The sequence below is a fragment of the Sphaerodactylus townsendi genome, linkage group LG06 (assembly GCF_021028975.2).
Source record: "Sphaerodactylus townsendi isolate TG3544 linkage group LG06, MPM_Stown_v2.3, whole genome shotgun sequence".
NCBI lineage: Eukaryota > Metazoa > Chordata > Lepidosauria > Squamata > Sphaerodactylidae > Sphaerodactylus > Sphaerodactylus townsendi.
Window position 1 is genome coordinate 105,447,686 of NC_059430.1, and position 23,328 is coordinate 105,471,013.

General features: G+C 47.6%; 1 protein-coding gene across 1 annotated transcript in view; it reads left to right on the forward strand.

Annotated features, from left to right (window-relative positions):
- The window catches only part of CATSPER4 (cation channel sperm associated 4), a 63,135-nt gene that overhangs the window by 20,609 nt on the left and 19,198 nt on the right, over positions 1-23,328 (forward strand). Inside the window, exons 5-12 of the mRNA XM_048501624.1 lie at positions 10,432-10,610; positions 15,467-15,553; positions 17,014-17,157; positions 18,460-18,561; positions 18,671-18,784; positions 19,064-19,182; positions 21,395-21,451; positions 21,885-22,005. Coding sequence (XP_048357581.1) covers positions 10,432-10,610; positions 15,467-15,553; positions 17,014-17,157; positions 18,460-18,561; positions 18,671-18,784; positions 19,064-19,182; positions 21,395-21,451; positions 21,885-22,005 — 923 coding nt within the window. The remainder of the gene's footprint in view (positions 1-10,431; positions 10,611-15,466; positions 15,554-17,013; positions 17,158-18,459; positions 18,562-18,670; positions 18,785-19,063; positions 19,183-21,394; positions 21,452-21,884; positions 22,006-23,328) is intronic.

Genomic DNA, 23,328 nt, shown 5'->3' on the forward strand with positions numbered 1-23,328 from the left:
TCCAAAGCCCAGTGCAGTTCGCTGCGGAACCAATGGCGGCTTTTCCAAAAAAGGAAACAAAAACCCCTTACATTATATTATTTATTTACAGCATTTATACCTCACCTGTCCCCCTATGTGGATCAGAGAACTCTTATCTAGTGAACTGGATTTGTTTCCTCACTCTTACACATGAAGCCTACTGGGTGACCTTGGGCTGGTCACAGCTTTCTCAGAACTCTCTCAGCCACACCTACTTCACAAAGGGTCTGTTGTGGGGAGGGGAACAGTCTGTAAGCCACTTTGAGCCTCCTTACGGAGAGAAAGAGGGTATATATCCAAACTCTTTGTTCTTAGAGATGAGTCTCAGAGTACGAGCTTTCCACAGTCAAAAATTCATCAGACATGAGTAGGAATGGAGATCCATAAGATCCAATGAACAGGAGAGAAGCCCTGCTAGATAAGACCAGTGGTCCATCTAGTCCAGCATCCTGTCTCACAGAGTGCCCTTCTAGTTACTCTGGAGGGCCCACAAACCAGGCACAGAAGCCAACATCTCCCTATTTGACTCTTCTAGTGCTGGGCCCCAGACGTTTATTGTCTTTGAATATGGAAGTTGCTTCTAAATTCCATGGCAAGTAGCCACTGATGAATCTTTTCTCCTCCAAGATTCTGTCTAATCTGCTTTTAAAGTCATCTATACTTGTGGTCCTCACTACATCCTTTAGCGCTGAAGTCGACATTTTAATCACTTGTTAACTCCCTTTTGTCTATCCTGAAGCTATTGCCCATCAACTTGATTGGGTTCCCTGACTGCTAGTATTATGGGGAAAATTCCTTCTCTATACTTTTTCTGTCCCATACATAATTTTATAAATCTCTGTCATGTCTCCCCTTGTAGCATTTCTTCATATGAAATGTGGAGATTCATTTCCCTATAAATGTTTCTTCCCAGTGTATTCTTTGCTTGGGCTGATGGGAATTGTAGTTTTTATGGCCTCCCAAACTGAATCAGAAGGCCAAGAAAACCACAGACCCCCATCAGTGCCTGGAAACCGCTGGGCTCCATGCATGAAACAAGAGCAGCTACTATCCTACTACTTGTGTGCCAAAGAGCACTAGCAACTGTACAGGCTCAAACCCTCAACATATTGCTCATTTTAAATTGCAAACATATCCAGCCATACAGGCACCTATGGGAAGCCCTGAGATGAAACGAGCATTGAGACCAGGATACATTTCATATCTAAATACATGATTTGCAAGTGAATCAGAGAACCACTCACTTTCAAGATGGCATTTGAATGTCATCACTGAAAAGTGACGCTGCTGTTCATGGTTGTGACAAACTCCAGATTTGGTACTGGATTTCCCCCAAAAGATTCCACATCACTGAAGACAGACATTTGAATTCTGGACAGGTTGGCTGAGAATCTGGGAATCTGAAAACAATTCTTTTTGACATTATGAGTACAGGGATGCATGGTAATATTCCCCTTCTTCCTTAGCAAATTTGTAATATTCTTATCCTCTCACTATATGTTCCCCCACACTAAGATCACCTGCCCACCCTAAGTTGCTGGCTCTACAAGCTGTTGCCTCTTGGAAGATGTCTCATTCACATTATGGAATCATTGCCAGTCCCTTTGCTGGGCTGAATTCCACTGCCCCCCCCCCCCCCCCCGCGAATCCTGTATCTTTTTTCTTGCTACCGTAGTGTCATTCCTTCATGAATACCTGTTCCATAGACATCACCACTGTTCTCTGTGATGGGCAGAGGGTTTGCTCTGCAATAGACATGTGGGGGCTGTGTGGAGGAAAAGCTGTAAAAATGTGGCCATATACAATTCTAGACTCTATTTCACATAAAGATGATAGTAGGGTTGTATATTCTTCCACCACAGAACAAAACATGTTAGACCTTCTTTACTGTAGAATGCTCCGCCTAGGTCCTAGCGCCTACCTAGCTCTGATCCCCCCTCCCCCCAATCCACTTGAAAGTAAAAATACATTTTGGCATAAATGCTCTTATATCAAAGTACCACGTTCAATAATGCACAAAATAATGGTTTTGATAAAGGCAGTGCGTAAAAATAAATGAGGGTTCTCATATTCCTCCGGGACTATATTCTAATGCGGAAGCATACAATTTTCTCAACTGCTGCACCTCAACTGATCAAACTAACATCTTTATGTGAAACAGAGTATACCTCTTTCGTTGTTGTTGCATTTGGGCGGGAGGGGATGATTGCCTTTTCAGCTCTTCATTCAGCCTGGAATGTTTCCTTGGTATTCCAAGATTTACAGCATGCAGATTTGCTTCATATCAGCAATGAGAAACTCCACGTGGCATCAACAATGTTAATGGGCTTAGTTGGGGTTGAACATCTCCCAAATACAGAAGCTGTTGAGCCCACTGTGTGCCCACTGGCAAGAATTTTGGCACCTTCCCCCCCCCCGTCCCCCCTACACTGGTCAATACTTGAAGGCCTTCTACACTAATGTACCATTAGTCAACTGGAAACAGCAGGGCACCTTTCTGAGGTCCATAGAAACTGAAGGTTAGACACCTCAGAGCTCAGTATAGGACACAAAGTACAACTCTTTGTCGCCATCTAGTGGCTGAAAAGAAGAGCTGTGTGTAGATGAGTATTGCAGAACTGGAGGGTTTATTAGGGGAGATTCATGATCAGTATTTCTTACAATTTCTTTTTTTTTTTAAGCAACTGGGGAAAAGGGAAGGGTGGATCAGAGCTGTGGTTTGGGGGGGAGGGGTTACAATATTTTCCCAAATGCCATTTTTCCAGTACATAATTCCCCGTTTCCAATGTTATTTGCTGTGCAGATAAATCTTACAGATACTCTGTGGATTTTTACGTGTGCCCTCTGTGAGTTGAGGCAGGGAACTTGCATTATGAAAATAACATAGAAGGTTGAAAAACCCTTCCTTGGGGTGCCATAATCCTGACTGGAATCCCCTCCCCCGCAGCTTCTTATTTGAAAAAAAAGAAAAAATCCTAAGTTTTGGGGACCCATCATTACATCATTGCCCTCTCCTCAATTTTATCCTCACAACAGCCCTGTGAGGAAGGTTAGGCTGAGAATGTATGAGTGGTCCAGGTGTGGCTGAGAGTATGTGCCTGGCGCAGGCGTGGTGTAGGGCCTAAGTGGCAAACAAGGATCTCTAGGAGATGCAGATTCAAATCCAAACTCTGGCTGACTTTTGTCCTGTCACTCACTGTCAGCCTCACTTATCTCACAGGGTTGTGGTGAGGGTGGCATAGAGAAGGTAGAGCCATATATGCCATCCTGAACACCTTAGTGGAAAGGCAGGACTATCAACTGCTTTGGCTCATGTCTTGTTGCCCATTGCAAACAGGGAGCTGGTTTTTTTTTATACTGTTTATCTGTTCACCATCCCATTTTGTGGCTATTCGACAGGTTGCTTCACTGCATTCCTTCCTAGTAGTTTAGTAGTTTCCTAGTAGTTCAGAGCCAGCATGGTGTAGTGGTTAAGAGCAGGTGGATTCTAATCTGGAGAGCTCTACTCCTACACCTGAATGACAGAGGCTTATCTGGTGAACCAGGTGTGTTTCCGCACTCCCACATTCCTGCTGGGTGATCTTGAGCTAGTCACAGTTCTTCGGAACTCTCTCAGCCCCACCTACCACAAAAGGTGTCTGTTGTGGGGAGAGGAAGGGAAAGGAGCTTGTAAGCTGCACTGAGTCTCCTTACAGGAGAGAAAGGAGGGGTATAAATCCAAACTCCTCCTCCTCCTCCTCCTCCTCCTCCTCCTCCTCCTTCTTCTTCTTGTGGAACTCTACTTCACTCCCCTTCCTTGCTTTCCTGTTAGTCTACTTGGCAGATAATTGTTTCAATAGACGGTGGAATCATTCATGAATCCTGTAAGTGCTGTGATTTAGAAAAGAATCCTACTGTTCAGTAGTTGTCTGTTCTTAGCAATTGGCTGTTTTGGGTTTTTCCGGGCTGTGTGGCTGTGATCTGGTAGTTTTTGCTCCTAACGTTTCAACTGCATCTAATGCCAGCCACAGATGTAGGCCAAACGTTAGGAGCAGAAACTACCAGATCACGCCATGTAGCCTGGAATACCCACAGCAGCCAGTTGAGTCTGCCTTTGAAATTGACAATACACAGCCCTTAGCAATGTTATTGGCAACTGATCTCTTTGGATCAGCTCCTTTTTTGTCAAAGCCTGTCAGCAGCCATTGGTATTGTTTGGTGCTGCGCCCCAAAGGCTGAATGATCGGTTTGTGCCTGATTGACACACTCTGATGAAGTGAGTTTGATTTTCGAACAGGGTCGCCACAGGGTTTGCTGCGTCCCTAATTGAAATGCACTCAGTCGGGAGACCAAACTCCTCTGTCCCTCCATGCTCGGCTGCCCAATCAGAGCATCGGCCCATCAGCTTAAAAAACACAGGGATGGAGCCCTGCTCCGCCTGATGCCAACACAGTGACCTGGGGTGGCTTTGAAACCTTGCCCCCCCCCCCTTCAGCTAACCAAACTCCCGAGCTTTGCTTGCCAGCTGCATTGGAGAGCCCACCCTTTCTATAACTGCTGCAGATCAATTGATTTCCATCTTTTCCCACTGGCTGGATCCCGCTTGTCGCCGTGGTTACATGGGCCAGGCAGTTAATTGCCCCTTCAGCCTGCAGCTGTGGGCATCGTTAACATAGTGGCAGCAGCAGGGGAGGAATTAGAGATAATGATCAGTCTGGGTGGCATCCCAGCTGTGGGGAGCTGGGGCACTCGAGGCGGGCTGCCTCTTCCAGCTTGCTTCAACCACGGCTTTGCAGAGGCCTTTTCTTTATTTTTTTTTGCAAACTTTTTTCCCCCCAACACGCAGCAACTCCATTCAAGTGGAAGACAATTGTCCCATAATAGCTGGAATCTTCTTGGCGGTGCAGAATGCAATCAAAGGCCTTTTAACATGAGTTCTGTGCATGTGATAAATGCATATTTGGGGCATAAACCACCTGGGCCGGGGGGCCCAACGTGGCCCCCAACGTGGATGTCACGCCGCCCGCTAGCACTTTTTTCGGCATTCGTCAAGCATTTTTGGGAAGCAGGCGGGGACAGGTAGGGCTTGTGCCTAGCAAGGCATCTGATTGGCTATTGTAGATTGGATTGGCTGTGCATATTTTCTTAAACGTTGCTTTGGCAGCAGCTGCCACCGTAGCACAAGGATCTACGCTGTATTACTGAAGTTAAATTGTGGCATTGTTTTATGGCTGGCTCTGCCAAACCCTGGCAATCATTTTGTTGCTGCCCTGCACCCTTTATGCTGTGTCAGATTTAAAATGCGCCCGCAGGCTCAAAAAAGTTGGGAACTCTCATGCTAGAGAGTTTGAATTGCCTTTTTATCACAGTAGGTCAAGATGCAGAAATAAATAAATTATTGTTATTGTTATTATTGTTGTTGTTGTTGTTGTTGTTAATTGTATTTATAAACCGCCCTCCCCCGAAGGGCTCAGGGCGGTGAACAAAACAAATAGATAAAGCACAGATAAAATCAGTAAATAATCATTAAATATGGCTCTATATGTTAAAATCAACCCCATTAAAATGCAGCATCCATTTCTGATTTTGTTTTCCAAATAAAAATGAAACTATATTTTATTTCTCTGTAGTTAGATAGGAATAAGTTCTGTATTAGATAGAAGATAGGATTTGATCTGTATTTGTACAAATTCTCCTTTGCTCAAGGCAGGAATGTGGGCTGGAGCCCAGCCCTGCCCCACCTAGGCAGGTTCCTCTCATTCACAAAACCAAGAATGGACCTTAACAAAGGAAGCCTCGGAGAAGCAGACATTGCCCTGCCTTAATCCCATCAGCTGGCAGATAAGGGTGCTGCACCCTCAGGTTTCGTTTTCCTGATCTGATCACCCAGTGGATCCTTTGTGTTTTCCCACCTTGGATTCAACCGCGCCTACGTCATTGCCTCACTCTGGATTCTACCGCGAAATTCAAGAAGGGCCTGCTCTCTGGACTCTGATTGGTTCCTGCATTTTTGTTAATGAATGGTGGTGGGTTGTTCCATAGTCTCCCGGATTTCCAGGCGGGAGAAAGTGTTTAAAATGCCTTGAAAAGCTGCTAGGCAGCGCTGTTGCTGTATGGAACGGAGGTGCTGACACTTAGGTCGGCCTCTCAATAAAGAATTTTGCTGTTTTACTATACTTGCTGTGTTGGGTCCTGATTGCTGTTCCTCCGCGCTGCCGAGAGCTGAGATCATTCTGAAATTATTAAAAGTTACCCTGGCAGGGCGGTAACAATGCTGTAGAGCTATGGTGGCGAACCTTTGGCACTCCAGATGTTATGGACTACAATTCCCATCAGCTCCTGCCAGCATGGCCAATTGGCAATGCTGGCAGGGGCTGATGGGAATTGTAGTCCATAACATCTGGAGTGCCAAAGGTTCACCACCACTGCTGTAGAGAGTCACGAGCTACACATCCTGTAGCACAAGCCATAAATGATTGGGCCTTGGGTGGTGGAAGGCTAGCCTGAGTCCCACCCTGGTGCTGTATATCAGGGGCAGAGCAAGGGGGAACTGCACCTGGGGCATGTGCATGCCCTGCACCCCTGCCCCGGAAAGCCCCTGGAACGCCCCCTCCACGGCCCGGCTACAGCCCCACCACGGACCGCCCAGGGCATCATGCTCCCTCGCCCCGTTGGCGCTACACCACTGCCATATATTCTCTTAGCTACAAATCTGCTAGTCGTGAAGGAGAGGCGTTCAGTGGCCAGAGGTCTTCCATATGTCATCTACCACTTGGACATGCCTAGTACCCACTCTCTTGGGCAGATTGGCTGGGACATGTGCTGGCAGAATGCCAAGCCTGCTCAAAATGCAGCGGTATCTGGGAAATCCACTCTCTATCACTTAGCAGTTAGCAGAACAGGTTGTACTGACTGTGAAATATGGGTTAATCGCTCTTTGCCTAAACATAGCGAGAAGGATTTTGTTCTTTGAAAAGTCCCCATGTAGTCATTCCTCCATGAATTGCCGGTTGATTATAAACTGCAAGCACCACCCTAAACACTTCGAAAACATGTTTGCTTTATCCTGAGCATTCCAATTTGCTCTCCCTTGTATTTCTAATGAACTTTCAGGCACCACGTACAGCGACCGACTGAGAAATTCACAACCACTGGAAATACTGCTTGTCTTCAATGGTGGACAATTATGGCCGAATCCCCACTGAAAATTTAATCTAGATACAACCAAGTTTCAAAAGCATCGGCACCTTTTCATCCAGGTTCCAACATCCTCACTGCAGCATGTTTCTAATGAAGACTAGAAACCTCCCTTGCATGCCACCCCGCCCTCCCCTTTCCTTGCATGCCACCCTCCCCCTCCCCCTCCTCCCTTGCATGCCACCCCTCCTTCCCCACCCTTGCATGCCATCCCTCCCACCCCTACTTCCCTCCCCTTCCCTTGCATGCCACCCCTCCCTCCGCTAGGGTGGGTGGGCCATGTCCAGATGCCGGGCCCCCTCCCACCCCCTCTCCTCCCTTGTATGCCACCTCTCCCTTTCCCCCTCCCTCTACTCTACACAGTTTCCAGTCCTTCTCATTTCCAATTTCCACCTCTTGTCCAATTTCCAGTTCTTCCCATCAGTAGGTCTGCCTCTTGGGGGGGGGGGGAAGGGTGCCAGCTGTCATGGGTGCAATTGTTAAGCTAGCAGCACCAAAATTTCAGAGGATCTTTAGGAGACCCTCCTGATGATACCACCCAGGTTTGGTGAAGTTTGGTTCATGGGGGCCAAAGTTATGGACCCTCAAATGTGTAGCCCCCATCTCCTATTAGCTCCCATTGGAGCTAAGTGCATATGGGGTGCTGGACCTGAGAGAAAGCTGGCATGACCAAAAAGGGTAAGTTCCATTTTTGAATTACTCTTTGCGAAAGTGGATTCTGGGTACAGTTCAAGCAGTGAGGGTCTAACATTTTGTGATTTTGATGAAGTGAGAATATCTGGGGGAAGGGCCACAGCTCCACACACTGCTACTTATTTAAGCTGCCTTCAACCCAGTTAGATCTTTGTTTGTCCAAGTCAATACTTCCTACTTTGAATGGCCATGGCTCTCCCAGGGGCGTATCTACAGAAAATGGTGCCCAGGGCAAGTACTGAAATTGCCACTCCCCAATCCAACATGTCTTCCCCATCTTGGAACCAGGTCTCCAGTGGCCACATCTGCCATTACTTTCAATCATGGCTAACCAGCTCTCTGGAATAGGTAGAGCTGACCTTATCTATTCATTAATTCTTAATGGTGGGTAGACCAGCCCTCCTAGCAGCAGCGGCTTCCTGCTTTGCAAAGGGGCAGCCAGGGCATGCCTAGGCAAGTAGTCCATGTCCTGATTTGCCCCTAAATATGCCAGTGGGTCCTCCTGGGTTTCAGAGTTTTTCCCAAGTAACCAGCTATCTGGTACTTTTAATTGGAGATGCTGGGAATTGAACCTGGGACCTCCAGCATGCAAAGCAGATGCTGTGCCAGTGAGCTGTGGCCCCACTCTTAAGTGGACAAGAACTGGTTCCTGTGCAGCCCAACAGCACCATGTGGGCTTCAATCTCCACTCCAGCTTCAAGCGTCACCTGCCATGACCTCATCATTGGGCCCCATGGATCATTTATGACATCTCAGAACCCATAAAGCCTCAGCTTTTGGCCTGTCTGTTCTCTCTGGACAGTTTGGTGCTCTGTGAGCAGCATGGGCCTGCCTCCAGACTTAATGGATGCCTGGCTTGAACTGTTCCTGTGGCTACTGGCCCTTAGAGTCTCATCTGATCTCCTGGAGAACTGACTAGTGCCAGATTTTGACATTGTCTTCTTGCCCTGGCATCCCTGCCTCTGCTCTGAATACCCTGCCAAGAGAATAACAACAACAACAACAACAACAACAACAACAACAACAACAACAACAACAACAACAACAACAACAACAACAACAGACCGCCCTCCCACGGTGGTATCATGCTAGCAAACATGTCTTGGTCAGGTTCTGATGGGTTTTCCAGGCTGCGTGGCCGTGGTCTGGTGGATCTTGTTCCTAACGTTTTGCCTGCATCTGTGGCAGGTGAAGCATTAGGAACAAGATCCACCAGTCCACGGCCACACAGCCTGGAAAACCCACCAGAACCAGTTGAATCTGGACGTGAAAGCCTTCGACAATGTCTTGGTCTGTTTCAAAACCATGCAGAGCAGGTTTGGGTTCACAGTGGCCCTGAGACAGTCTATGTGAGGAAGGGGGACCAGTGCACATTTTCATGTGTCTTACTGCGATCCAAAGGAGCTCTCTCAGAAGAGCCACAGAATGGCAAAAAAGTTGCTTCCAGACTCTTTCTTGGTCTCATACCTCCCCCTTGTGGTAGATATGTGGAAGTGCAGATCCGCAAATAAAGGAAAAAGCTTTTTTTTTTGGCTGAAGTCACATCTGACTGTGGCAACCTTATAGTGGTTTTAAGGCAAGAGATGCTCAGAGGTGGTTTGGTATTACCTGCCTCCACAGCTTGACCCCGGTGTTCCTTGGAGGTCTCCCATCCAAATGCTTACAGGGTCAAGCATTCATGAAAAAATATTTTCAGTTCCTCCAGCAAGGAAAGTTAGCAATCAACAACAAATCCAGTTGCTTGCAAAAGCCTGGCACAGCTCAGCTCATACCCTGTTCAAGGCAGCTGTTGAAGTCAATGGTGAAATAATTCCTAGATTCTATAATGTCATAAATAAAGTGTGCTTAAAAAACATTTTCTCCATTATGTGTTGGTCTAAGCAAGTTGTCCTTAGCAACATTAAATCTGGTGAGATTGTCAGTGTTTTCATGCATGCTCAGTTTTGGGGGAACAAAAAACTTGGTGCAAATCTGTTCGGCAGGCACTGGAGTTGTTTGGAGATGTACCAAACATACCTGGTGGTGAACTTGTGTACGATCATCACAGTGACTCTTGAACACGTTCACCATGACATTCATGGCATCCCTCCTTCCAAGTACTAAAACTACAGCTAAGCATCTGTATGTTTCCGCCTTAACGCAAAAGAAACGGAAGAAGACCCTAAAATCACTCACAACAAAATAAAAAACAAAACAAAAACCAGTCATCTCAAAAAAGGACATATTTATTTCTTGGAATCAAAATGCAGAACATGAAACTCGCCCCGCTCACCCCCTCACCAATCATGATGGTATTTCAATACCAGTTAGAAAGTTCTGCCCCATTTTAAATACTGCCCTTCCTCCGCGGAGTTCAAGAAGATATACTAGGTTCTTCCTTCCTCCACTTTATCTACACAGTTACCCAGCGGGTAGGTTTGGCTGAGCAAGAGAGTAACTGGTCCAAAGTCACTAAACGAGCTTAAAAACTGAGCAGAGATACTACACCCTAACCACTATACCCCCTTGACGTAAAATTAATATTTGCTCTGCCAATGTCAGAGCCTACCCTGAAGGGAGTCTCCATGACTTCCCCCAGGACCCCAGTCCACCTCAGATTCCTTGCCCTCCAAGATCTTCAGGAGAAATGCCCCTTACTGTCTCTGTCACAACCAATTCACATACAAGATCCGGAGGTTTCAGCAGATCAACCAACCCCCATCCAAGAACTGGAGTCTGTGGTGAATCAGTAGCCCCTCAAGTGATCCCTTCCACAACAGTCTCCTCAAAGAGCAAAGGAGGCTGAGAGGCAGGACTAAAAACTGGGACCAATGTAGGAGTGCACACCTGGCAGTTTGGGCCCTTCCCTCCTCCAGCTGTGCACAAGAGGAAGACACTTCTCTGGGTCTTGGCAGGATCAGGGTCTTAGCTCTCCTTACAGGAAGGGTGGAGCAGTGACTCCCTTTATAACTCATCAGTTGAACTTCAAACACTGCTGGTTCAACATTACGCCAGCCAAGGTCCAGGTAAGTCATGGACAGCTCCTTGCCACAAGGTTTCTCCCATCTCTCTTGACCTGATCTTGGATGACCACCAGCAATCTTGTGTTTTCACTCCCTCTACTTTTTCCACATGCTGCATTTACCCCATACTGAAGATATTTTCAATCCCATCATTTTTATTTTCAACAAAGTTTGTCCAACGCTCCCCTCCTCCAAAAAGTTGCAATGTCATTTGTTATGCAGTGAATGCACCCCTCCCCCCTTTTTGTTTTTGTTTTTTCTATGTGTGTGCTGAAGCAAAAATGCAGTACTTTGCTAATGAGCTAATACAAAACCCCCCGGAAAACAGAGAATGCAATTAAGAGGGAAAAGGGGAAGGAGTGAGGTAGAGGATGAGGAAAATGGTGGACCAAGTGTTGAGGTTGGGTGACCACACAGGTAGTGTGGATGACAGCCCAGTGTTTTGGTGAGAAAGATAAAATTAGTATGCTTGCACTGGCAAGGGAAGCTAGCTTAGAAATGTTTCTGGGGAAAAGATTGCAGTAAAAGTGTTCATTAAAACTCTGAAGGAAAAGGTGGTTGGAAATGTTTCCGGAACAAAACTGAGGGGCGGGGGTAGGTGTGGAAGTCCATGGAAAAAACATAGCAATAGTGGGCTGGATACGAGGTAAACAAATTGTGTAGAAAAAACCAACTCCAGATAGAAAATGGGATAGCCACCCTAATTCACCTTAAAACGGGGACATTTCTTGCCTCCAGTGGACTACACATACACACACCTCAGAGTTCAAAAGTCTGAAGCAGCAAACCAAGCCATTTATGGAATGGAATATAGGCCTATGAACATTTCCAATGAGCCTTGAGTTGGGGTTGAGGGGGCATCATAGTGGCAACCAGGAATGCAAGTCTGAAAATGGGATGAGGAAGTTCTCATTTTTAATAATCGTCACATGAAGAGAGGAAGGCTTGACTGTCGCAGTCAGGCAAATATCCAAGTCTGCAGGATACATCTTGGATTTGTTGGTAATGTCAACTATCGATAGACTCATGGGCCTTTTTTGCTCACAATGTGGAATTTGGTACCCTTATACTCAACGGCATCCTGTTGCTAGAACAGTCTTAAAAAGTTGATCGCCGGACGGATGCCTTTTTCGAAACCTTCAGACCATCTGTGACATCGAACTCAAAACAGTGGCCAGGGCTGTGGCAGTGTGCAACTCAAAACAACCCAAGCAACAGGATACTTGCTTACTTCCCTTGAGCAGTTATGGAAAACTACCTGGAGAAGCAGGTAGCTTCTGTGATGTCACAGTCGCAGGATTCTATGAGTTTTAGAACAGTGATGTCATAATGCAGGAAAGAGCGATGGTGTAGTAGGTGGCGGACTTCACACATCGGTGCAATGGCTATGCTGCGTACAAACTCTATGGTGAGAACCTAGGGGTTGGTTGTAGAAGACTGTGGGAAGGTTTGGGGAGGAATTGTTCCTCTCGCCTTCAGGGAATGTCAGGCCTTTGGCAGCTGTCCTCCCTACCATTCTCCCAAAACGACATACATGTCACTATTAGAAGCTTTCTTCTCCACCCCACTTCTAGATCCCTGTTCACAAAGTTACAGTGAATGCACATACAATCCATGTACAGTGTACACTTGATTTTTCTTTATGTGTTGAGTAAATCAACATATGTACAGTTGAATTTTGTGATTGAAACTGCATGTTTATCCCATTACTGACACTAATAACGAGAAGGCGTGCTGGATTTCTTCTTACAAACAGACATGCACACATATGTGGAAGGTATATTTTCTGTAATATATGAACAAGGCTTAAGTCTTGATCATTTGGATGCAACAACATCGTCAGCTATAAACGGATGGCTTTCTCAGGTTGAAGAAGAAACCAAGGGTGGCTGTTACTTTATTATATCTGTCTCTGTAATAGATCCTACACTTTCCCATCCAAACTCCAAACCATCTCTCGTTGGTGAAAGCCAAGCCAAGGGGGAAGGCAGCATTGATTCCTGTGGGACTACAGGCCAGAGGTGGGATCCAACCAGTTCTCACCACTTCTCTAGAAGTGGTTACTAATTTTTTCTGAGTGCCGAAAAGGGGTTACTAAAGCAACCTCCCTATTGGGCATCGGAACCTGTTATTAAAATTTTTGGATCCCACCACTGCTACAGGCCTTATTTTTTTTTTCAGTAATTGAGGAACTGAAAGTCCTTTGGGGTAGAGAGCTGCAAAGTTTGAAACGGGTTTCTCTCGCTGTCTGTTGAATACCCATTTGATCTGTGGCAAGTACCAGGTGATGTTTACCTCCATGCCATGACAAGCTTCATTGGCCCATTTTTCCGCATGAAACCTCTATTAAAAAGGGGGGACATTTTTTTCCTGGCCCATGATTTGAGAGCCAGCATGGTGTCAGACTAGGTGTCAGACTAGGACCTGATATGTCAAGGTTCAAATTCCCACTTGTGCCATGCAATCTTGCTGGGTTACCTTGGGCCAGTCATACACTCTCAGCTCTGGCCCTGCTTAGCATTTGGATGGGAGACCTCCAAGGAGTACCAGGGGCACGACTTGGAGGCAGGCAATGGCAAACCACCTCCTAACATTTCTTGCCTTGAAAACCCTCCAGGGTTGCTGTAAGTCAGCTGTTGCTTGATGGCAAAATAAAAGGCCCACCATTATCCTAAAAGAGGTTATCAAAATACATCTCTGCAAGAGTGAAAAACAGTCAGACCTGGTGTTCGTGCATGTGCTTTGCCTCTTGTTAGGATGCTGCCAGCCCATTCTATCTTCATGACACCCTGGGAAAAGATAACTTCAGCTACTAAAGTCACAGAAGTAGAAATAAGGACAGCTGGGCCCAAGATTTTGGTAGTGACTGGGGATGTTCAAGAATATTCGTACAAGGGGTGGATGCCACATAAGGTCTTGGTGTCAAGCAGACTATGTTTTGGGGCGGGGAAGAAGGTGCAATGCTTCTTACCTCTCACGGTCATTTTAATAACCTGAAGGAAAGGAGAAAGAAAATTAAACAAAGGCAGATCAATTCTCTTTGCCTTTCAATGGTTAAAATGGTTTCAATGATGGAGCAGCAGTGGCGTAGGAGGTTAAGAGCTCGTGTATCTAATCTGGAGGAACCAGGTTTGATTCTCTGCTCTGCTGCCTGAGCTGTGGAGGCTTATCTGGGGAATTCAGATTAGCCTGTACACTCCCACACATGCCAGCTGGGTGACCCTGGGCTAGTCACAGCTTCTCGGAGCTCTCTCAGCCCCACCTACCTCACAGGGTGTTTGTTGTGAAGGGGGAAGGGCAAGGAGATTGTAAGCCCCTTTGAGTCTCCTACAAGAGAGAAAGTGGGGATATGAATAAAAAAACAAACCCAGCAGAGGTAGTGGTTTTTACTGGAGATACCATGTTGTTGCTACAGCTGTGCCCCTGGGGTCTTTTCCAAGGATTTTTTTCCCCTGGTAAGTCACATAACCATGTATAGAAGAGGAGGAATTGGTTTTATATCCTGCTTTTCTCAACTTTTAAGGAGTCTCAAAGCAGCTTACAGATTCTTCCCCTCCCCACAGACACCTTGTGAAATAGGTGGGACTGAGAGAGTTCTGAGAGAACTGCGAGAAGCCCAAGGTCACCCAGCAGGCTTCATGTGAAGGAGTGGGGAAACAAGCCTGCTGTTCTTAACTGCTACATCATGCCAATAGGTCAATTGCCAAATTTTAAAAATAAATTCAAAAAGCCACGTGAAGTTGGGAGCGGCAAAGGTCTTCGTGGGGACTGGGGAAACAGGTGTGTGAGTGGGACTGCGAAAATCCAGACTTTCCCATCCATGCGGATGCCCAGCTTTACTGTCATCTTTCCTTAAACATTGCAGAAAAGCAGTTCAGAGAAAAGTGGTGTGTGTTTGTGCGCTTCTCAGTGGCAGAAACAACCAGTGTGGTGTAGTGGTTGATTCCGCACTCCTACACATGAGCCGTGGACTCTTATCCAGTGGTGGGATCCAAAAATGTTAATAACAGGTTCCGTTGGTGGTGGGATTCAAACAGTGGCGCCGCCGCACACACGCACCTCCAGTCCCTATTGGGCAGGGAGGTTGCTTTAGTAACCCCTTCTCGGCACTCAGAAAAAATTAGTAACCACTTCTAGAGAAGTGGTGGGAACTGGTTGGATCCCACCTCTGCTCTTATCTGATGAATAAGATTCGTTTCCCTGCTCCTACACATGAAGACTGGGCTAGTCACAGTTCTCTCAGAACTCTCTCAGTCCCACCTACCTCACAAGGTGTCTGTTGTGGGGAGAGGAAGGGAAGGAGTTTGTAAGCTGCCCTGAGTCTCCTTACAGGAGAGAAAGGCAGGGTATAAATCCAAACTCTTCCTCCTCCTTTTCTGGAGGGAGGGGGAGGAACTCTTGTAGTAAAGCTCTCACTGTATGTTTGGGAGCTAGATAGCCTCAGCAGAAACCCAGTAGATCCAGATAGGATCATCGTCTGGAATTAGAACCTGCAACAGATAAAATATCTGTTGGGTGCTAGGGTATCTCCCTGGCAACTGATAACATACCTGTGTCTTTCTCACATCCCCTAGGTGATTGAACAAGCTCAAACTGGAGGGCGACAAAATCCTGATGCGGATCTAATAGAGATCAACTGCAAAGACATCACTTGCATTCAGGTATGTTCTTCTGATGCCTGTTTTCCTGTGGACTGCACTCACTGCTCAGAACTTCTGGCATGGGAGACCACAAGAGAAGCAGGACAGATGCCTGATTTGGGGGGGGGGGGGTTTCTGAACCACCTGCTGTCCACTTGGACCCCATCCTAAACATGTCCCTGATGCATACAGATGAGACAGACAAGTGAATGGTGGGTGCCTCCGCTTGTAGTGGGTGCTGCCCCTATTTCTTGCCCATGGTCTGAATGAACAGCCGCTGCCATTAGGAGAAGCAGCGAGGGCTATCAGTATGCCTGGCGGTTTTGTCGTTAACATTCTGGCTGACATTCCGGGAATGGGTGGAGCTTCCCTTATTGGACTGCTGTGGTCAGTATTGTCTGCTCTGACCGGCAGCTCTTCTCGAGTCAAGCTCTTTCACATCATTCAGCACCGGATCCTTTTAACTGGGCATGATGGGGATTGAACTTGGGACCTATTGCATGCAAAGCAGATACTCTGGCATTGAGCCACAGCAACTCTTGTGCCCTGTTTGTCTGGGAAGCATAGGTGCACACAGCAGATCGTGGTGTACCATTTATGTATAAGCAGCATGCTAAATAGATTTTAAAGGGGGTTTTTTTGTGCTGTGTGCGTCTTATGGTTCGTTTTGAAGCTCCGATTATGTGATTTAATGTTTATTTTGTGAACCATTTTATTTTGTGAACCACCATGAACAGGTCTCTGGAGAGGTGACATGTAATTTTCATTTAAAAATTAAATAAGCATTATAGAAGATATTCTTTTTTTAAAAAAAATTGTACAACTGGGGAGCACTGACTTTACAATCAGTCTGAAGGACAGTCAGCCAATCCATAGTAGAGAACTCCAGTTTGGTCACACAGAATTAAATTGTTCCTAATTGTTTTATTCACTTATTGTTTTAAAGTCGTTCCGTTTTCTTCTTTTTTCCTTCCTTGAGCTGATCTCTGAAGAGATGTGACATAAATGTGCTAGCTAAACAACCAACCAAATGCAACCCACTCAGAGAAAGCCTCAAGCTGAAGCCACAAGTTGAACAAACATCACAGGAGATGAAGCTATAAGATGCGTTAGCACATGGTTGGTGTGTTGGATTGAAATCTGGGAGCACCAGGTTTGAACTCCCACTCTAGACTGGGTGACTCACACGCTGTCCATCTCTCTAAGCTTAGCTGACTTAACAGGGTTGTAGTGCAAATAAAATAGGAAAGGAAGAAACATATACACTGCTCCCCCTTGGAAAAGGGGTGAAATAAAACTGGACTAGATGTGGTTCAGAAATCAAACATCTGAAAACATGCACCCATTTTATAGATGAAAGAATAGTAAGTCTGGAAAGGAAAGTGAACCCAGTCAGTTCACTGAATCTATAGCAGCTCATTCAAGCTCAACCAATCCCCACCCTCTTCAATAGCTCCATAATTTTGCTTCCCTTCTCATAGGATAACTGGGATGTGGAAGAGTTTGTCTCACACACGTGCATGGGGACATTCCTCCATCACCCCGCCTACAAGCTGCTCTTGGCAGGTTTCATCATTACCAACGCGGTCAACATTGCCCTCCGATCGGAGCCGACATTTGAAGAGGTGGGTTTGACCTTCCAGTCTGGGGTAATGCCAGGAAAGCGTTTGGTTCTGAAGCTGGTACACTAGGGGTAGACTGAGGGTAGAAATGTAGGGGGCATATTGGTGAGATACTCTAGGATTCGCTGGAAACTGTGGCCACCCCAGAAGGGATGGCATGTCATGGGAGCCACAGTGACTTTTACTGTATTTCCCACCCTACAGAGCCCTGAGGAATAGCCATGCTATCTCCTGGCTTGTTATTTCATGCATCTGACTCTGCTTAGCTTCCGGCTAGCGTGGGCCATCCAGGTCAGGTCAGGCTTAACCACATGACACGGTTTGGGAACCCATCTTGAATCCTTTATGAAGACAGCCATAAATATTTTTTCTGTAATAACAGCAAGGAGTAGGGGACAGGGGTGTACCTAAACAAAATGGCGCCTGGGGCAAGAACTAAAATGGCACCCCCTGGCAGAGGTGTAGCAAGGGGGGGGAAGCTCCCGGTGCACTGGTGTGTCCTGATGTAGTTTACTCTTGTTCTGCAGTGATAAATTATGGGTTAGATACAATTCCATGAGTGGCAGCACTTTCTCTCCCACTGCAGGGAGTCTTTCTTTGATGGAAGAAATCTGATGTGGGGGGAGGGGGAGGCTGTCTTTTGTGAAATGCAGGGTTCATCCCTCTGCGTATGATTGGAATCATTTTGTGAACCATATCCAAGGTAAGTTAGAACTCTAACAAAAGCACCTGAAACCATCACCTGGATCAGGATTAATCTTTTCCTTTCACTAGGACCTTATTCAGAGTTTCATCCCTATTTGTTTCTTACATGAATATTCATGAACATTCCTAACCCTGCCACTGCATTTTATATGCATACACAGCATGTTACACCCTCTCTGATTCCTCAGATTTCCCCTTTCTTTTTCCATCCTTTCCCCCTTCTCTGAGCAACCTTCCCCTTACTTTTCTTAACACATTTCCTGTTCCATTTCCCAGCCTTCTTACCTGGTAAGCATCATAGCTCGAACGCCTCCTACTATTCTGCAAATATCACACAATTCTGCTAGTTTCTAGGCAAATGTCTCTGCCCCACAGATCTTTTACTTCCTTCTTAGAAGTGAGGCTATTTGTCCACATCCTGTAATGCAAACCCATTCATCCTGAGAACATTCATGAACATCCCTTCGCCTATAGCTGTATATGTTGATGACAGTTGAATATCATGTGGTTGCAGTGAGTTGTAGGACTACCTTACAAGGAGGATGTATGCAACCCCCTTTGGAGAGATTATCTAGCCTGTTTTTCTCTTTTCTATCATAGAAATACTACGGGTTCTTTTCTGCTATAGATACGATTGTGCTGGCTTTCCTTTTCTGCGAGGTATTTCTCAACTGGTACTATGGATTCTCATTATACTGGAAGGTGAGAACTGGGCAACTGCTTCAGAGCCCTCCTCTGTAAAGACAACATCCTTTATAATGCTTCTTTGTTTTGGGTAAGAGTTTTGGTCCACATCCTGCACTTCTTCCAGATCTGGATTGCTCCAGGTCTGCTGGCTGTTCACTTTAAATGCTTCAGCATTCCATCCCTGCACCAAGCTGATTTTAATAAAAAACCAAACAAGTACTTCCAAAAACCGCAGAAGGTAAGTGCCATCGTAGAAGAGGCATTTTCTGCAGATGACTCCCTCAGGAGCCTGCACTTCTTATTCTTGCCTCTGGGGGAGCTGTGGGGGTTGGGACCTCTCCCAGCATGGGTCCAGGGTACCTGCCCACATTCCGGAGTCTAAGACCACCCGTGCCTCCAGAGTTGCTCTGCAAACAGTCAAGCCTAATTATTGGTAGACTTCCACAAGTGGATTGGCCATTCAAGATACCAGGAAGAGTCATGAGTCGTCCCCCCTTCTGGGACCAACCTGATCCAGGGCCGCCCCAGCCAAGAGAGAGGGGAAGGCATGATCCAGAGAGTCAGGGAAGGAGGACTGGTGGCAACAAAGGATGTGACTGCTGGCCCACCCTTGCCGGCCTCACTGAAGGAGAGGATGTGCCACCCACCCCAGCCTCACCTGGCAAGGGACTATTGACCGGCCCCTGGCCACCCTCATTTTGGCTGAGTGCCTCCTGCAGAGGGCTGTTTGGGAAGGAGCATTGGAGGGGTGAGGCTGAGGCCAGGCGAAAGTGATCCAGGGCTGAGCCTTTTTCCTCCCCTCTTCTGCTCCTACTAACCTCCCTTCCCTTGTATATAATGTGCTGAGTGTCATTCAGGCTCCATAAAGTCTTCCAGTGCCTTGCAAAACCTCTGGCCTACTCCTGCTTCAGCCACTAACCAGCTGGAGAAGTGCTGACGCTTTATAGGTCTCACTCTCTGCAGCCGCTGCCTGGCCTCTCTGGACCAGCTGGGGGCAAATAAGCCCCATCCTCCGACACACACACAATGCTTATAATTTAAATAGCAATACAACTCCTCAAATTATTTCTACTGTCCAGGTGAGCCCTTTTGGATGACCTCTGCCGTCCTTTCCCCTGTTTAATTCCCCCAAGTAGCTATTTCAATTAGCTGTTGTGGGTTTTCCGGGCTGCGTGGCTGTGCTCTGGCAGCTTTTGCTCCTAATGTTTCACCTTCATCCATGGCTGGCATCTTCAGAGGCATGTCACAGTGAGATGTGCTACCTGCCTTTTAAATATATGTATACCCTGTACCGTCAAAAATTTTCACAGCCGGAATCAACTGGAGCCTTATCTGGGGAATTCAGATTAGCCTGTACACTCCCACACACGCCAGCTGGGTGACCTTGGGCTAGTCACAGCTTTACGGAGCTCTCTCAGCCCCACCCACCTCACAGGGTGTTTGTTGTGAGGGGGGAAGGGCAAGGAGATTGTAAGCCCTTTGAGTCTCCTACAGGAGAGAAAGGGGGGATATAAATCCAAACTCCTCCTCCTCCTCCTCCAATTTTACTATATGGAATCACCACCTGCACATTTCAGAGGCTTCAGAAAAAATAGGACGGTCCTCTGAAAAGAGGGCACCTGGCTAGCCTGCTTGATCCCATCCATTTCTCCTGAACTTCTAAATCATTGGGGGGGGGGGTGGGGGGGGGGGGGGGTGGGGGGGGGGGGGGGTGGGGGGGGGGGGGGGTGGGGGGGGGGGGGGGTGGGGGGGGGGGGGGGTGGGGGGGACCCCCCCCCTTACCTACGTCCCTGCCATTTAGAAGCTCCTTTTTAAGGAGGGAGAGATGGTAGCCAAGAAAGATGTTCACGTGTCAAAGCACTCAGAGCTGGCAGACAAGAATGTGCCTAACTTTCATATCACCAAAGCAGAGCATTAATCACACACAAATAAACATCTCTGTTGCTAAGTTTGCTGGGCTTTCTAGTAAAATCAGGAAGGAGGACTGAACTCTATCGGGTGTGGCAGCTAATTTCCTTTTACTTTTAGATCATAGGTGTCAAACTCGCAGTCCTCCAGATGTTATGGACTACAGTTCCCATCATCCCCTTGGGGGGTGGGGGGGGGGGGGGGTGGGGGGGGGGGGGGGTGGGGGGGGGGGGGGGTGGGGGGGGGGGGGGGTGGGGGGGGGGGGGGGTGGGGGGGGGGGGGGGTGGGGGGGGGGGGGGGTGGGGGGGGGGGGGGGTGGGGGGAGGGGGGGGGTGGGGGGTGGGGGAAGAGGGGGGGGGAGGGGGGTGGGGGGGGGGGGGGCTGGGGAGGGGGGGGGGCGGGGGGGGGGGGGGGGGGGGGGGGGGGGGGGGTGGGGGGGGGGGGGGGGGGGGGGGGGGGGGGGGGGGGGGGGGGGGGGGGGGGGGGGCGGGGGGGGGGGGGGGGGGGGGGGGGGGGGGGGGGGGGGCCGGGGGGGGGGGAGGGGGGGGGGGGGAGGGGGGCGGGCGGGGGGGGGGGGGGTGGGGGGGGGTCTGGTCGACCTACCTGCTCTGCGGCCCTCCGGCACGTCGCCGGAGCCAGGGGACATGCCCCCCTGCACTGCACGGCCGCTCCGAGGTTGGGGGCAGAGGCGTCATGTCCCCAGGCCTCGGCTGACGCGCCGGAGGGCATGGGGAAGCAGGTAGATGCGACCAGGACATGAGGAAAGGGAAGGAATTGCCGCTTCGGGCCGCTGCCATTCGCATGCGACAGCTGACTCAAAGCCATGCCGTTTTTCCATAAACCTACCGCTCAGGGAGCGAGGTAGGAAGCAACTGACTTTGTACCCTTCGAGGCCGAGGAAGTGAGGGCTCCCTGGGGACGGCGTTTTTGCCGTCCCCAGGCCGCCGTGTGGAGCCCACGATGTGGAAGGAGCCTTTGGTTTCCTGCCGAAATCAGGGTACAAATTTTTGTCGGCCATGAGGTTGATAGCAGTATTTAGGCTGCAGTGTTTTGTGTAAAAGCAGGCAGGTTTGCATTTTCATCTTTAAAACACTGACGGGCAGGAGCTCTCAAATTCCTCCAGCATTTCATAGATGAAAATATAGATATTTGTGTGATGTTCCTATTTTCATATTTGGGACAACTCCCTGAATCCTTCACTGACAGATCTTCCCTATTCATAAATTAGTTTAACCTCCTCCCTTCACATTACGGGCCTGATGCAAATTCCCCCGCAGCAGAAAATCACCCTCAAGGTAGATCTTTCTTCTCAGTTAACCCCGACTAGTCTTGTAGTTGATGCTATAGAATTCTGTAACCCAAGGTTATATCCTCCTTAGCTGGGCAGGAGATTGTCAGCTGATGTGCATTACTTCTTCTGTTCTTTCCAGAATAATGCGACTGATGCAGGTTTGTACCTTGGTGGCTGGTCTGGGTAGGATGATCAAGGTGATCCTGAAGTCTGCTCCTGACATGTTTAACATCATGGTCCTGCTTTTTGTCATCATGCTGGTGAGATGTCCTCATTTAATTACTCTAAACTAGAGTTGGGGCTGTGGCTTAGTGGTCAAGCATCTGCTTTGCATGCAAAAGGTCCTAAGTTCAGTCCTTGGCAACTCCAGTTAGGTGATGTCCAGAAATGCTGGTAGCCAAAGTAGACAATTCAGACCTTGACCGACCAAGGGTCTGCTTCACCAGAAGGTAGCTTCCCGTATGTGCTCAACAGAAGTACTTCAAACACGCTTGCTGTTCTTTATTTTCAATCTTCCCATCTACATTTCCAGTTCTCACACCTATACCTTCTTTCTTCCTTGATTAACCAGGCATCAATATGGAGCAAAGTCAGAACATAGCTGTATTGTCGAAGGCTTTCACGGCTGAATTCAACTGGTTGTGGTGTGTTCAGAGGTGTATCACAGAGGGAAGAGTGTAACAGACTTCATTCTGTGATACACCTCTGATGATGCCAGCCACAGATGCAGGCGAAACCAGAGGTGGGATCCCACCAGTTCTCACCACTTCTCTAGAAGTGGTTACTAATTTTTTCTGAGTGCCGAGAAGGGGTTACTAAAGCAACCTCCCTGCCCAATAGGGACTGGAGGTGCGTGTGTGCGGCGGCACCACTGTTTGAATCCCACCACCATCGGAACCTGTTATTAAAATTTTTGGATCCCACCACTGGGCGAAACGTTAGGAACAAAATCTACTAGACCAAGGCCACACAGCCTGGAAAACCCACCACAACCAGTCAGAACATAGCTGATAACATGGTCTCACTAAAGGGCATTTGGTTTTTCCTTGTTGAATCCCAATGCTTTTCCAAATTTCTGATATTCTAATACTGCAATCACACATGTGCATCCATCTCTTGAGGAACATGCATGTGTGAATGGGCCATCACACTTGTAACACTTTTAACCCTAGGCAGAACAAAAAACCCCACCACCTTTATGAGTCTGTGTGCAGATTTTTTTTTTAAAAAAGAACACTTTGGTTTTTCCTTGAGTTTGAGGACAGCTGCAAAGTGGGAAAATGAATACGTCTTGCAGTTTTGGCAGGTCAGGAATGGTATAGCAGTAAAGACGAGGAGAAAATGTATGTGAAAACAGCATGTTCGTAATTTCATCCTACTTGCCAATTTTAGTTTTCCTTCCGTTATTGTTGGGGGTGAAAATGATCCCAGTCTATGCATTCCCATCTACAAAGGGAACATGAAATGCCACAGGGCAGTTGATGTCATCAGGGCTGAGGAAAAAATGGAGTACAAAGTTGTAGAAGATTAGAAACCAAGTTTTCTCAAAATCTCCCCCCTCTCAGGGTTAGTTAGATGGTGCC